Raw genomic sequence first — 14,571 nt, forward strand, 5'->3', positions numbered from 1 at the left:
AGTGCACAATGCTAATATTTTTTTAAATAATGCATAAAAGATCCATTAAATCAATAAAGAAAACATTACACACACTACATACCGTGTATTTGACGCACACACGCATGCATACTATTTATTGTCAAACTTTAGTTCTTGGCGTCTGTTGTCAAATTGAGAATAGATTAAATATTGTTTGTCTTTGTTAATATTTTTTATAGTGTAGACTTGGCGAAATTTATGATTAAAGAAATATAAAATACAATGATAATAGTGTACAAACTTACAATTCCAAGTAACTATAGTCGAATTTCGACTACTGCGGGACCCCTAGTTAATTAGAATTGCATAAACAATCTAACTCAAATCAACCTTAGATAGATTTTTTGCGTCATCATCCTTCTTTTTTTTTCACAGGAGAAAATCGCCGGATCCTCACCTGCACGACGGGTGGGGTATGTGGGAGTTGAACCTCACTAAAACTTCTGTGCTCACAGCCGGCGCCCTACCCTGGACCGGGCCGGAGCCCAGTCGGGGCTATCGACACGGCGGGACAGGGCTTATGCAGAGCGTATTACATCCATCCCGCCGTCCCCCAGACGCCGGATCGGCGGCCGCAAGCAACACAACCGCCGGTTCCTTCGGTCGACGGACCAGGAGCCCGCATTGATGGCGCGGATTAAAGCGATTTTCAATTTTTTTTGTTAGAGCCATCAGAAGTTCCAAATCTTTTTTGAATCAACAAAAAGTCAAATTGATATTCGGCAGCTATAAAACAAGGAAAACGTGAGTGGCCATGTGACGTGCAGTAATAAAATTCTTGTCAAACTGGCCGAAGCAGGATTTGTGCAATAACAAATGAAGTTTTCTTTTATTGTAATTATCGATATTGTCGGTATCAAAACAACACCTAGCCTTCCCCGGACACCCAGTTTCTCGATCGACCGACTAGAGTGCAGTCGCAAATATTTTTAGTTAAAAATGTTATTGTTTTTTCGTATTTTCGTAGTTTTTGTCGGATATGCTTTATGTGAAATTAATTTTAATGAAGACAATTCTGTCGAATATGATTCTAGTGTTGAATATAATCAAGACATTGATTACGGTTCAGTGTATAATTTTACGGGATTTAATTTTACTGTAAATCCCGATTACAATTTTATTGAAGGAAACGTCGAGTTAGAATATGCGTGGACTAATTGCTATTTTGATATTGACGGTGTAAAATGTAAGTACAGTATCAGGTGATATAAATCAATTTATGTGTCAAAATTTAGGGTCTCTTCGGGTCCCTTTCGACCGATGGTAAAACCAAACGATATTACTCGTGTCTATGAACCACGGTGTCTACCATCAGGTAAGTGGTATCCATGAGAATTTGTAGGAAATAAAAATGCAACTTACGCAACTTTATTGAAGACATGATTTTGTCCGAGATGTGTTTCTAAGAATTACATTGTCCCCACTAGAAAGGCGAAGGTATCACACCACACAGGCAAATTTTGGTATATTCTGTTTTATAAAAAATGCTATAGAGCGAAATGAAATGAAGTTGATTAATTTGAGGCATTAATTTAGATGAAATTAAATGAAACATGGGATGAAATAAAGTTTCATTAAAATTGTAGTTATTAATTGAGACTTTTTCAGTGGACTTTTTGGAGGATCCCGAGAAGCTACGTCTAGCGGCTTTGTCTCATTTTCCTACATTTGTGCACTTTCACAGATATTAAACAGCTATGTAGCCACCGTCGTTACACATTTAAACCTGAAGAAACAGTAAATAGACAAAACAAAACAACTACTTTGCTCCTCGTGTTGACACCAAAAAGTCCACAACTTTAACAATTGGGTCTCCCAAGATAAATTTTAATAATAGAATATCATTAGTTATAAGGCTTATTTTATATTTTAGATTATGACAGTAGTGACGTGGCATTCAAAGAAGGCAGTATTCATTTTGTTGAAGAAGAACTGACTGAAGAAGAGAAATTTTATATTAAAAATAATAACAGACCATTCGCGATTGATGGTGGTTACCCTGAACTTGGATATTACATTACAATCCCAAGAACAGAACCTGGTAACATATTTGATATTAATCTGATATTTATTTGTCTAAAACCGAAGCACATACGAACAAATTATAGGCTGAAGTGGCATTAAACAGAGGATATTGCTTGAAAATAGAATGTTGTTGAGTAGAAATCGTTATCTGGATGATCGTGAGTGGAATTTCCAAAGATGGAACAAAGACCTCATCAATTGTTTTTGTGTTCGACATTCGAGACTGTGGAATAGGCATGCGGGAGTCGAATCATGAGTGAATTGGTTCCACACGGATTTCCTCCCGGATCTTGAGGAGGAATCTCACACCCTCGATCACCCTCTTCAACCATCTCATACCCTGAGCTAGGAAGGTCAACTACCTGGGTGTCACCCTGGATGCATCCATGACATTCCGCCCACATATAAAATCAGTCCGCGACCGTGCCACGTTTATTCTCGGCAGACTCTACCCCATGATCTGTAAGCGGAGTAAAATGTCCCTTCGAAACCAGGTGTCACTTTACAAAACTTGCATAAGGCCAGTATGACTTACGCGAGTGTGGTGTTCGCTCACGCGGCCCGCACACACATAAACACCCTCCAATCCCTATAATCTCGTTTTTGCAGGTTAGCCGTTGAAGCTCCGTGGTTCTTGAGGAACGAAGACTTGGACCTCGAATTGATCCAAAAATACATGAAGTCCGCGTCGGAACGTTACTTCAATAAGACAATGCGTCATGATAATCGACTTATCGTTGCCGCCGTTGACTATTCCCCGGATCTTGATCACGCAGGAGTCAGTCACCGTCGTCACCCTAGACATGTCCTTACGGGTCCATCAGATCCAATGACCCCTGCATTAGACGCCTTCCGCACTAACACTAGGAGTAGAAACCCCGGTAACCATACTCGTCGAACTCGGCACAGAGTTCGACGTGCAACCTAACCTAAACATTAGCTCGTTGAGTTTTTCGCTCTTCTCAGCGGGTCACGATTCCGATCCGGTAGTAGATTCATTCGCGAAGCAGCTACTCTTAAATTATTATGTCTCCCTTGTAGGCACTCGGGTAGCTGTTGGCAAATCCCGCCCCTTCTGGATGAGCCCTTGCTCGTCCACCTGTCTTTGTGGAACTGAAAAGGCCTCCGGGCCACCAGTAAGCCCTCAATCATAAAAAAAGAATGAATTGGTCAAAAAATCATTCCAACATAACCATAACTACTTTTTCGATTTAATCTCGGACAACTAATCCAAAAGTAGTTTTAATTATGTCTCTTTCGAGGGAAAACCAAATAAAATACTATGATTACAATAATTATTAATATATCAAGATGAAATATCAGACATTTATTCACACAATGTTATTTTAAGGAATACCATCAACCATCAATGTTATAGGTGATAACGAAATATTCGTTAATCCGGATTTTAAGTCATTCGATAACAAGCAAGGCGACAAATTAATTTCAGTTTATACAACCTTCTTCGATTTTTGTGGAAGACTATGGATGGTTGATACCGGATTAATTGATATACCAGGTAAGAATTAACTGGTACGATTCTGACTTAGAAGTGAAATCAATGCTATTTAGTAATGATGTAAATTTTTTGTGGGAACAAAAAAAAAAAAGAAATCGTTTTTAAACAACATGTTCATCATTTTGAAACATGATTTATTTGCAGTCGTTTTTTTTTCCTAATTAATTGATATTACGAATTAAGTTACTACCACGATTATTATATTGCTGACTGACGAATCTCCAACGAGCGAGTGGGAACAGTAAACACATTAATTATTAACCTTTGCACGCTTGATGTGATAATCATGATACTGCTTTATTGTGATATTAAATCATTTTTATTAATTTCTATTGTAAATGAAGTAACTTAAAAATGAAAAAAAAATGAATAAAAAAATAATAATATTATTATAAAAATCCTTTTTATACTTAATCTGGCCATAAATACTGATGCAATAAAAATAAAAAAACTATTGCAAATAACATTTATTACTTTTGCAGTGTGTTAGTTTAATGTAAATTTAAAGTATAAAAAGCTTATTCGAAGTGGTTTCCATTGGCTGCAATACAGTCCTTTAAACGTTGAGGCCAGTTATCAATAGAAGCACGCACTCTTTCCATGTGAAAATTTTTCACTGCCAATCGTACGGATTGTTTTAGGGACTCCAAATTATCATGGCGTTTAGAGCAAGCTGTACTCTCTAAAACTGACCACAAATCAAAATCCAGCGGATTAAGATCGGGACTAGACGACGGCCAGTCTTCAGCTTTACACTTACTACACACACTTTTGCCGATGTTTTGATACCTTTTTACAAAAGTATGGCTCAGTCACTCCTTCATAGCTAATACCCCACCAAACCATCACTGAAGTCGGATAGTGCCCACGTTGCACTCTGTCGACTAATTGGGAAGCTTCTTTAGAGCTTTGAGCATAAATACGGGCCTTTGTTTGTTAAAATATTGCTCAATTGTAAAAAAAATCTCATCCTAAACAAATTTTTTCTATGACCTCCCTTTGCGTACCGCTTCAGTAGTTGTTTCGATTTTACCACGCTATTCTCTTTTAAATTATCAGTTAAGAAATGACCAGTACGTCTCTTATAGGCTGCAAGTCCTAGGTCATCTTTTAAAATACGCGACATGGTTCTAGGTGCTATCTTCATCTCCCGAGATAAAATCTTTTGCTTTCGGACAGGATTTCTTCGAATTCTTGCCCTTACTGCTTTGACCGCCTTTTTCGTACGAACACTAACTGGACGGCCAGATATTTTTCTGTCACAAACAGAGGAGGTCTCATTACACCTATTAACAGCCCATTTACTAATACCAAGCGTATGGAGAGTTTTAAAAATTGCATTTGGCTCCATACCTACTTTGTGTAATGCAATCACAGCGATTCGGTTCTTTTTATCACCCCAATCCATTTTAATATCGCAAAATATTGTACAATGTATTGGCGCCAAAATGAAAAAACTCAATGAGCAATCATATAAAAATGACAGATTCCAAATTCAAATGTAATATTTTGTTTATTTTTAATTGTAACAGTATTTATGGCCAGACTAAGTATATTATTGCTATTTTAACAAAAAAAAAAACTATTTCATAAAAAATTGTAAGAATATGAATATTTAAATAAGAAACTTTTTTAATAGAATAAAATCTTGATTTGACTTCCAGGTGTTGGTTTTAAGTAATTTTACGCGTAAATTATTTTAAAGGTGTACGAAAACAAGTGAAACACCCATCACTAGCAGCTTATAGACGGGGCACTGATCATTTGATATCCAGTTATGACATAAGCCCTTCTGTGCTGATCAACGGCACAGCTACTGAAGGTAAGGAGTGTGTAACCATGTTATATATTGGTGGTGTTGAGCCTAACAGAGAGACACGAGAAAAGGTAGTGACAACAGGATAGAATACAGATGAATGGAATTAATTTGATGATGGATTCATAGACAGAAATTAGGGAGAGACTTGAATAGAAAAAAAAAAGACAACTATGGTGCTACTGTATTTCAGTAAGCAAAGAGATTAACGAATTTTTGGGGTAGTTATTTGTAAATCATACCAGATATCACAATCTAAGAAACTTGAAACTTAGGTCTGCAACTAGGTGCGAATACTATGGCATTTCATCTTCTAAGCCAGGAAGCCTTTTGCGCTAATTACAATCGACTACCAGTATATATTAATATAAAATACTCCTTTTAATAATATATTTAAGTTATTAAATTATTATTATTATTTTTCAAGTTTTTTAGTTTTAGGTTCATTGTTAGAGTTGATTGTTTATTAGTTATTATATATATTAGATTTATATTCCAAGATTAATATCATAACTACCTAGTATTATTATCATGATATCCTAACATTACAATTTCATAATGTCAAACAATAATAAAATATTTATTAATTATCTAGCTGACCCGGCAGACTTCGTATTGCCTCAACTGATAAATAAAAGACCTAAACTTTTGTATAAAATAAACTTAAAACAAACAAAAGGAATCCGTCCGACGGGGGACACATCAACGTAAAAACAAAGTTGTTATTTTTATTTAACTCCGAGCTTTGTCATAATTATCTACCTTTTAAACCTTCTCTGGACTTCCACAAATAATTCAAGACCAAAATTAGCCAAATCAGTCCAACCGTTCTCAAGTTTTAGCGAGACTAACGAACCGTAATTCATTTATATATAACTAGTCAGGTCATAAGTATTGTCATACAGTAAAAACTTTTAGAATGCTGGCCACAAAAAAGTTTATTGAATTCGAATCTCGACTTGTTCATGAAAATAAAAATGTATTACTTTTAGAATTTTACTCATTTTTAAATATGGAGTGGACGCTTAAAGAAGACCGTGTTGCAGTTATTGCGTTGCATCGTTGCGGTTACGCGCCAATTCAAATTTTTAACATACTGAAAAATTTGAATATAACCAAAAGATTCGTTTATCGTACCATCAAACGATACGATGAAGACTCTAGTGTAGATGACAGGTCAAGAAGTGGTCGCCCTCGGTCTGTTGGGACTCCAGCAGTGATAAAAACTGTGAAGGCGCGAATTCAAAGAAATCCCAAACGTAAGCAGAAACTGTTGGCCCTTCAGATGGGGTTAAGCAGAACCACGGTGAAAAGGGTGTTAAATGAAGATTTAGGGCTTCGGGCATATCGAAGAAAAACAGAACATCGTTTGAATGCTCGTCTAATGGACCTGAGACTGAAGAGATGCCGCGCTTTGTTGAAGCGGTACGCGGGAAAAAAATATCGGGAAATTCTTTTTTCGGATGAAAAAATTTTTACTGTAGAAGAGAGCTACAACAAACAAAATGATAAGGTGTACGCATACAGTAGTGAAGAAGCGAGCAACCGTATTCCGCGTGTCCAACGAGGTCATTTTCCATCCTCGCTTATGGTATGGTTGGGAGTTTCTTATTGGGGCTTAACAGAGGTACATTTTTGTGAGAAAGGTGTAAAAACGAATGCGGTTGTGTATCAAAATACAGTCCTGACGAACCTTGTGGAACCTGTTTCTCATACCATGTTCAATAACAGGCACTGGGCATTCCAACAAGATCCGGCGCCAGCTCATAGAGTGAAGAGCACACAAGACTGGCTGGCGGCGCGTGAAATCAACTTCATCCGGCACGAAGACTGGCCCTCCTCCAGTCCAGATTTGAATCCGTTAGATTACAAGATATGGCAACACTTGGAGGAAAAGGCGTGCTCAAAGCCTCATCCCAATTTGGAGTCACTTAAGACATCCTTGATTAAGGCAGCCGCCGATATTGACATGGACCTCGTTCGTGCTGCGATAGACGACTGGCCGCGCAGATTGAAGGCCTGTATTCAAAATCACGGAGGTCATTTTGAATAAACTTTAGTGTCATAAGAATCTATGTTTTGTTAAGTTCATTTTGGTATATGAATGGTTACATAATGAATAAACTTGTTTCAATTATTTTACATTAAACATGTGATAGAATTTATAACCTGACTAGGTATAGATAAAATATATTTGATCGTCTTTATTAGTAAATTATATTTTGAGCTACTCCTGTTTTCAGGTCTAATGATATTAGGCGTTGACACTAATGGAAGTAAATGTTATGACACATTCGTTTATATAACGGATCAAGCTAGCGATGGAATAATAGTATTTTCATTAGAAGACACCGCCTTCACACGGCTCAATGTTACCGATTTAAATCACTTCCCGACGGATTCACCCCACTTTGAGTTCCCGCGTAAGTTTTCAGTCTTTATGCAAGCATTAGTTATAGCCCAAGAGCCCGTGGGCTCTACCTGTATGTATTTGACCAGACCTGAATTTTCGTACATTGAGACCCCTATATCTACCATGCATGAGGTGGGGACTCACTAAGCTCAAAGTGGTCGACGCGCCGAGCGCTCAGGTAAGACAGGTACCGATTTTGACGGATTTTAAATCCATTTGACCACGTCTGCCGTTTTGAAATTTTGAAAATATATGATTATTATTATCGGAAAATAAGAATGGCAGACCATTATCGCGCATTTTACTTTGGGGCAGACCACTTTGAAAATGCTAAAAAAATAAAATTTTGAAAGTAATTGACCAGATCTGCCATTGATTTAATAATATGTTGTTTATTATAGTCTTAAAAACTTATATTAATCACGGCAGACCTCTACATTGCGTACACACATCAACATATAATAAAATCTCTGCTACTACCCGGCCAGATGTATATTATGTTTTCCGTTCACTGTTTTAGAGGAATATAATTTACTTGCAATTTACTTTAGCAATGTATTTTCCGAAATTAATATTTTTTTATATTCTATATACTAAACTTCATTAGTTAGACAATAAAGAAGTGATTTTTTTATGGAATAATTATAAATAATACGGTATAATGCTGATCAAAAAATAATTAAATTCCTCATTTTTATCATTCAACATTTAACTTGACAGCTATACAATGCCAAAAAATCTAGTGATGTAGATGATGGAAGGTTCCAGCTATTCGTTAGCAACTATAAAGATTCAGACATCAATGAAAATTATAGAAAAAAAATTCAAAATTTTGAGGCAAGCTCAATACCACCGCGTAAGAGTGAGCTTTATCAACAACTTTTGAGGGCCCACTATATTTCTTCTATTTGGAGAAATGCTTACAAAAAGCAACCCACAACTTTAGACCCATTGGAGTATGGTTGGATTGAGCAGGACAACATATATGCCTTCAAAGGGCTCGAAGGTGACCAACTTCCATATTTTGTGAGTGACTTAATCACCAATGTTCCTGGTAAGTTGATAACAATTCTTTTTCGAACATTCAGATGAATTTACGTTCATTTTACAATTTATGTTTTATTTTTGTAGTATTCGATTCAATGGATGATGAAGACGAGTCGCCTAACGCTAAAGATGACTCCAACGATGATGATGATGAATGAATATTGATATATATATGTATATATATGTAATGCATGCATGATATATTTTTTTAACTGATTTAACACTTTTAAATGTTGTCTTGACGAAATAAAAATGAGGAATTGAATTATTTTTTTGATGAGCATTATACCGTATTATTTATAATTATTCCATAAAAAATTCACTTCTTTATTGTCTAACTAATGAAGTTTAGTATATAGAATATAAAAAAAATATTAATTTCGGTAAATACATTGCTAAAGTAAATCGCAAGTAAACTATATTCCTCTAAAACAGTGAACGGAAAACATAATATACATCTGGCCGGGTAGTAGCAGAGATTTTATTATATGTTGATGTGTGTACGCAATGTAGAGGTCTGCCGTGATTAATATAAGTTTTTAAGACTATAATAAACAACATATTATTATATCAATGGCAGATCTGGTAAATTACTTTCAAAATTTTTTTTTTTTTAGCATTTTCAAAGTGGTCTGCCACCAAGTAAAATGCGCGATAATGGTCTGCCATTCTTATTTTCCGATAATAATAATCATATATTTTCAAAATTTCAAAACGGCAGACGTGGTCAAATGGATTTAAAATCCGTCAAAATCGGTACCTGTCCTACCTGAGCGCTCGGCGCGTCGACCACTTTGAGCTTAGTGAGTCCCCACCTCATGCATGGTAGGTATAGGGGTCTCAATGTACGAAAATTCAGGTCTGGTCAAATACATACAGGTAGAGCCCACGGGCTCTTGGGCTATTAGATACAATAGCGTTGGAAATTTTCAAAACATGGACAATTTCGAGTACAAAAGAAGTTTCACGTCATTTACTATTAATTTGAAAAATTTCTGAATTCTTCTTAAGCGGTTGGAAAAGGTTTATCTGATTATTCGCGATGTTCAAGGTGTATGTGACTGTTGCTTTTAAAAGCAAAGGTTATTATAATAATTAGGTTATTATTATAAATAATGTTTAATTAGATTAATCTACTCTAATTATTATAATAACCATTTTACTATATTATAGGAGTGCCAATAAATTTTATAAAATACACATTGACATCGAATTTAACAACTGGAAGAGAACGTTTGAAGTCATTTACTGATATCATGATGTCTACTCGTGGATCTGAGGCTGCGAATTCATGGGAAAGCGAACTGGAAAATCATCATATCGTATGTTTTCAAATATATACTTTTATTATTCATATTTTTCTTGAGGTTTTTTTTTTAAACGCTACATACAAACCTTTAATGGGAACAATGTAATTGAATAGTTACAATCCAGAGCGGACGTATGCTTTGCTTCAGAAATACGCTTAGAAGTTGTATATTTAAAATATGTGTGAATTACTACATAATATTATAATCCTTCCTCATTTCGGGTTGAACGACGAAGCAAATGTCATACAATAAAATTTTCAAACAGATTTCAACATCATATTTCAAGGCGAGCAATGACATTCGAGTTATAATATTCACGGGATACTGTAACTAAATAATTTCGTTGATATTATGACTTAAATCCTTACGCCTTTTGGAAGTGCAACTTCTTTAGGCGCGTTGAGAGTAAAATTTTAATCGCGACAGATTAGTTACGGCTAGAGAGAAGAGATACAATTTAGGAAGAGCGAGAGTGAGAAAATAGACGGAATGTCTCGCGAACCACTCGTCCGTGAAGAGAGGGAAAGGACAAAGCGAGCTAGGTCGTTTCTCTTATACACAGCATTCCCCGTTGCAAGAGAAATTTAATTTAAGGATGAAAAATGACAAAAATTATAATACTAACCACCGCAAAAGAAGTTTCACTTCTTTTACATGCACCAAGTTAAACGCGCACCATTTTTTACGTATAACTAAGTTAGTGGTGAAAAAAATTGTTCCAGGACCTTCTTGAGAAACGAAAATTTTTGTTCTCTCTCAGCGTGGATACCAATAACTTGGTATTTGTAAACAAAGCGAGAGACGGTGTACTATGCTGGAATATGGCGACTGAAATGATACCTGAGAACGTCTATGAAGTAGCAAAGTTAAATTTCACTTCATCGCTTTACATATCTGGTATGAACATATTATAAGCTTAAGTCAGTTTGTATGGTAGCATGTGCATAAATCATATCCTAAGTCTCATAAATCTGTAGACAGGCCTGGCTGCCAGAACTTAGCTATATAGGTGCTATCTCTAGGAGTGTGCTCATTGCATTGTCCAGTATAACAATCCACAATGTTTGTGACAAAAGAGCAAGAATAAGCCTCGGCACCAACCCCGCGATCTATATTATTGATCTCGCCAGTCCGTTGTACAAGTAGAGATGTTGAGTGTGTATGTGAGATTTGAACCAAGCTGGGTCATTGCCCACGTGCAGTTGCAGGAAGTTCGACCATGGCGATGCCTCTGATGTTTCAGCAACGGGCACGGCCTTTTGAAGTCGTCGCGGCCTAAAGGATAAGACGTCCGGTGCATTCGTGTTGAGCGATGTACCGGTGTTCGAATCTCGCAGGCGGGTACCAATTTTTCTAATGAAATACGTACTTAACAAAGGTTCACGATTGACTTCCACGGTGAAGGAATAACATCGTGTGATAAAAATCAAACCCGCAAAATTATAATTTGCGTAATTACTGGTGGTAGGACCTCTTGTGAGTCCGCGCGGGTAGGTACCACCGCCCAGCTTATTTCTGCCGTAAAGCAGTAATGCGTTTTGGTTTGAAGGGTGGGGCAGCCGTTGTAACTATACTTGAGACCTTAGAACTTATATCTCAAGGCGGGTGGCGCATTTACGTTGTAGATGTCTATGGGCTCCAGTAACCACTTAACACCAGGTGAGCTGTGAGCTCGTCCATCAATCTAAGCATTAAAAAAAAAAAAAAAACATAGTCCGCTACGGTCGACAGCTGACGAGGACTTTTTTTTTCTTTTTATATCTTAGATGGGAGGACGAACTCACAGCCCACCTGATGTTAAGTGGTTACTGGAGCCCATAGACATCTACAACGTAAATGCGCCACCCACCTCGAGATATAAGTTCTAAGATCTCAGGTATAGTTACAACGGCTACCGCACCCTTCGAACAGAAACGCATTACTGCTTCACGGCGGAAATAGGCGGGGTGGTGGTACCTACCCGTGCGGACTCCCAAGAGGTCCTACCACCAGTGATTACGCAAATTATAATTTTGCGGGTTTGATTTTTATTACACGATGTTATTCCTTCACCGTGGAAGTCAATCGTGAACATTTGTTGAGTACGTATTTCATTAGAAAAATTGGTACCCGCATGCGGGATTTGAACACCGGTGCATCGCTTCAACACGAATGCACCGGACGTCTTATCCGTTAGGCCACAACGACTTCAAACTTCAACTATGTTTCCGCTGCGGCCAATCTGGGCACAAGGCCGCCTCCTGCACCGCCGCCATGCCGCACTGTGTATTGTGCGACGCGGAGAAGCGTCGGGCCAACCACCGGGTTGGGGGCTCAGCATGTCATTTTACCACTTTCTCAACAAAGAGGAGGAAGGGTAAAATAAATAAAAAGAAGACGGAAAAGACGCCGGTTGCAAATAAGAATTTCACCACTGTTTCCGAGTTCTGTCTGGGCGGGGATCAGTAGCTTGGGCAGATGAATGAAGGTGATATTAAGGGAATTCATATATAGCCACTTAGAGTACACTGCGATAAATATTGCACATCGACCTTTGGAAAGAGACCATCGGCTAATTTTGGCTTCGTAGAGTGTTGTCTTTGTCGCACGAAACACTAACAGCCCAACATCTACTAGGACCGCAACGGTAACCACTCAGCTTCAGGTGGCTCGTCTGTCTACATGCGCAATAAAAAAAAAGAGTATTGCAACAGCTCCAATACACGGGATGGTGATTTAGCTATACTAGTGCCAAGCCAAAAGCGGATACTGACTTGACGTAGTCACGACTATTAGCTGGTTGTTTTCGTGTATGCTTGATTGATGTAGTGATTCACATTGCAGATGTCGTAGTCGTTGGATATAGATTGAACATTTTGCTTAACAGAAAGTTAAACGCATCACAATATCAGGATCCCGACGAATGGAACTATTACCTGTACTCGTATGTAAAAGTTTTTTTTTTATAGGATGATACATGATTTTTTCTTATAGGAGAATCCTAAAACCATATGGAAGTACAAAGACTAGGTATTTCGTGCCAAATTTGAATAGCTTAGGTCATTTCATTGAAAAAACACTTGTATTTTTCCTTTTCGCACCAAATTAAGACTATCTGAACCCATTTGTCTCAACTATTGGATAAATCTTTATCAATTAACTGGCTACTAGTGCTCGTAAGCTTCATAACGTGAAATCCTTCACTCAGCTTGAGTTGTCAAGTTGTAAAAAGTTGTTCCACCTTTCAAACCGAAACGCATGACTACTGTGGAGTGAAACTAGATAGAATGGAGTAACTATAACTTTTATCCGAGCTGTGATCTCAATCGCAATAACCATTAATGATATGTTAAGCAGGTTCTAATAATAACAGAAAACAGGAAAAAAATCCCACAATTGTACAGTTTGTTTGTTTTTTAGGATGGATTTTGATAGTGCGATTGAAGATACAGCGTGCTTCTTGAATAAGGACTATTATAATTTATATCGTAGATACTATGTTTAGGCAAATAAAATATCACTGTAAAAATCGTATCGACGCTTGAAAGGCATACGTGACTAAGCGACAATAACTGCTTTGTACATAAATGATAGGCAATAACCATATTCGATGCGCAAAAAAATAATATTTCTAGGTCTATTAAAATCATTTCAATCCTACAGCTATTAGCTAGATTCTACTACAGCTAGATTCGTTAAAATAAATTTAGTTTCAGTTATTTCAACTTTAAATTAGTCTACTGTAAAGTTCACGCATTGTCGCTTAGTCACGTTTGCCTTTCTAGCATCGATATATATTATAATAGAACTGTATAATAATTAAATGTTTATAATTATAAACGGTTTTTCATTTGTATTGGGTAAATTATTTTTGTTTATCGTTTTTTACTATAATTTATTTTATATTTCCTTAATGTCCCTAATATCCTTATAATAAGTACATGTTTTTTTATTTTATCTTATGAATCACTCAACACGGTACTTGCTCTTGGATCGAAGCTGATGCACTGTACATGCTTACATTATTTTTAAATTTTATCTTATTTTTAATAAATAAATAATTTTATTTTTAAACAACTTACAACTAGTAGGATGTATGTATAAAGTTAATGAATGCTCTGCCTATGAAAAAAATTTTCAACTTCGCGGTAGCATAATAACAATTGGAAAATGCATGAAATTAATTTCCACATAATTAAATATACTATTTCTCCTTATAGCAAACTTTTATGAATGTAATCATCAGCATTCTTTCAAGCGTTTGCAGTCGAGGACGCTTCTTCTAATTGTATAGTATAGCACGTACATTGGTCTTCTAAATTTTCCTTTGTGGCGCCGAGTCCTGGACAATAAGACGAAGTGGGAGGGCAAAAATCGACGCTTTTGAAATGTAGTGTTGGAGGCGGATGTTGCGAATTCCAGGGACGGCGCGCCGGACCAA

At 36.8% G+C, this 14,571-nt stretch overlaps 1 protein-coding gene across 1 annotated transcript; it reads left to right on the forward strand.

The window, feature by feature from the left end:
• Positions 1–885: 885 nt before the first annotated feature.
• On the forward strand, positions 886–13,914 carry LOC114240104 (royal jelly protein-like protein). Its single transcript, XM_089737195.1, has 9 exons — positions 886–1,207; positions 1,895–2,062; positions 3,398–3,565; positions 5,271–5,387; positions 7,625–7,804; positions 10,015–10,163; positions 10,874–11,048; positions 12,975–13,074; positions 13,551–13,914. Exons 1-9 carry the CDS (start codon positions 961–963, stop codon positions 13,633–13,635), a joined length of 1,389 nt encoding a protein of 462 aa, XP_089593321.1. The 5' UTR covers positions 886–960; the 3' UTR covers positions 13,636–13,914.
• The last annotated feature ends 657 nt before the right edge of the window (positions 13,915–14,571 follow it).

Source organism: Bombyx mandarina, chromosome 22 (assembly GCF_030267445.1).
Source record: "Bombyx mandarina strain Sakado chromosome 22, ASM3026744v2".
In the NCBI taxonomy this organism is placed as follows: domain Eukaryota; kingdom Metazoa; phylum Arthropoda; class Insecta; order Lepidoptera; family Bombycidae; genus Bombyx; species Bombyx mandarina.

Excerpts from the sequence above, each read along its gene's own strand:
- LOC114240104 (XM_089737195.1), top strand. The coding sequence starts at position 961 with ATGTTATTGTTTTTTCGTATTTTCGTAGTTTTTGTCGGATATGCTTTA. Across the intron at positions 1,208-1,894 it reads TGATATTGACGGTGTAAAAT|ATTATGACAGTAGTGACGTG; the intron begins GTAAGTACAGTA and ends TTTATATTTTAG. Across the intron at positions 3,566-5,270 it reads CGGATTAATTGATATACCAG|GTGTACGAAAACAAGTGAAA; the intron begins GTAAGAATTAAC and ends ATTATTTTAAAG.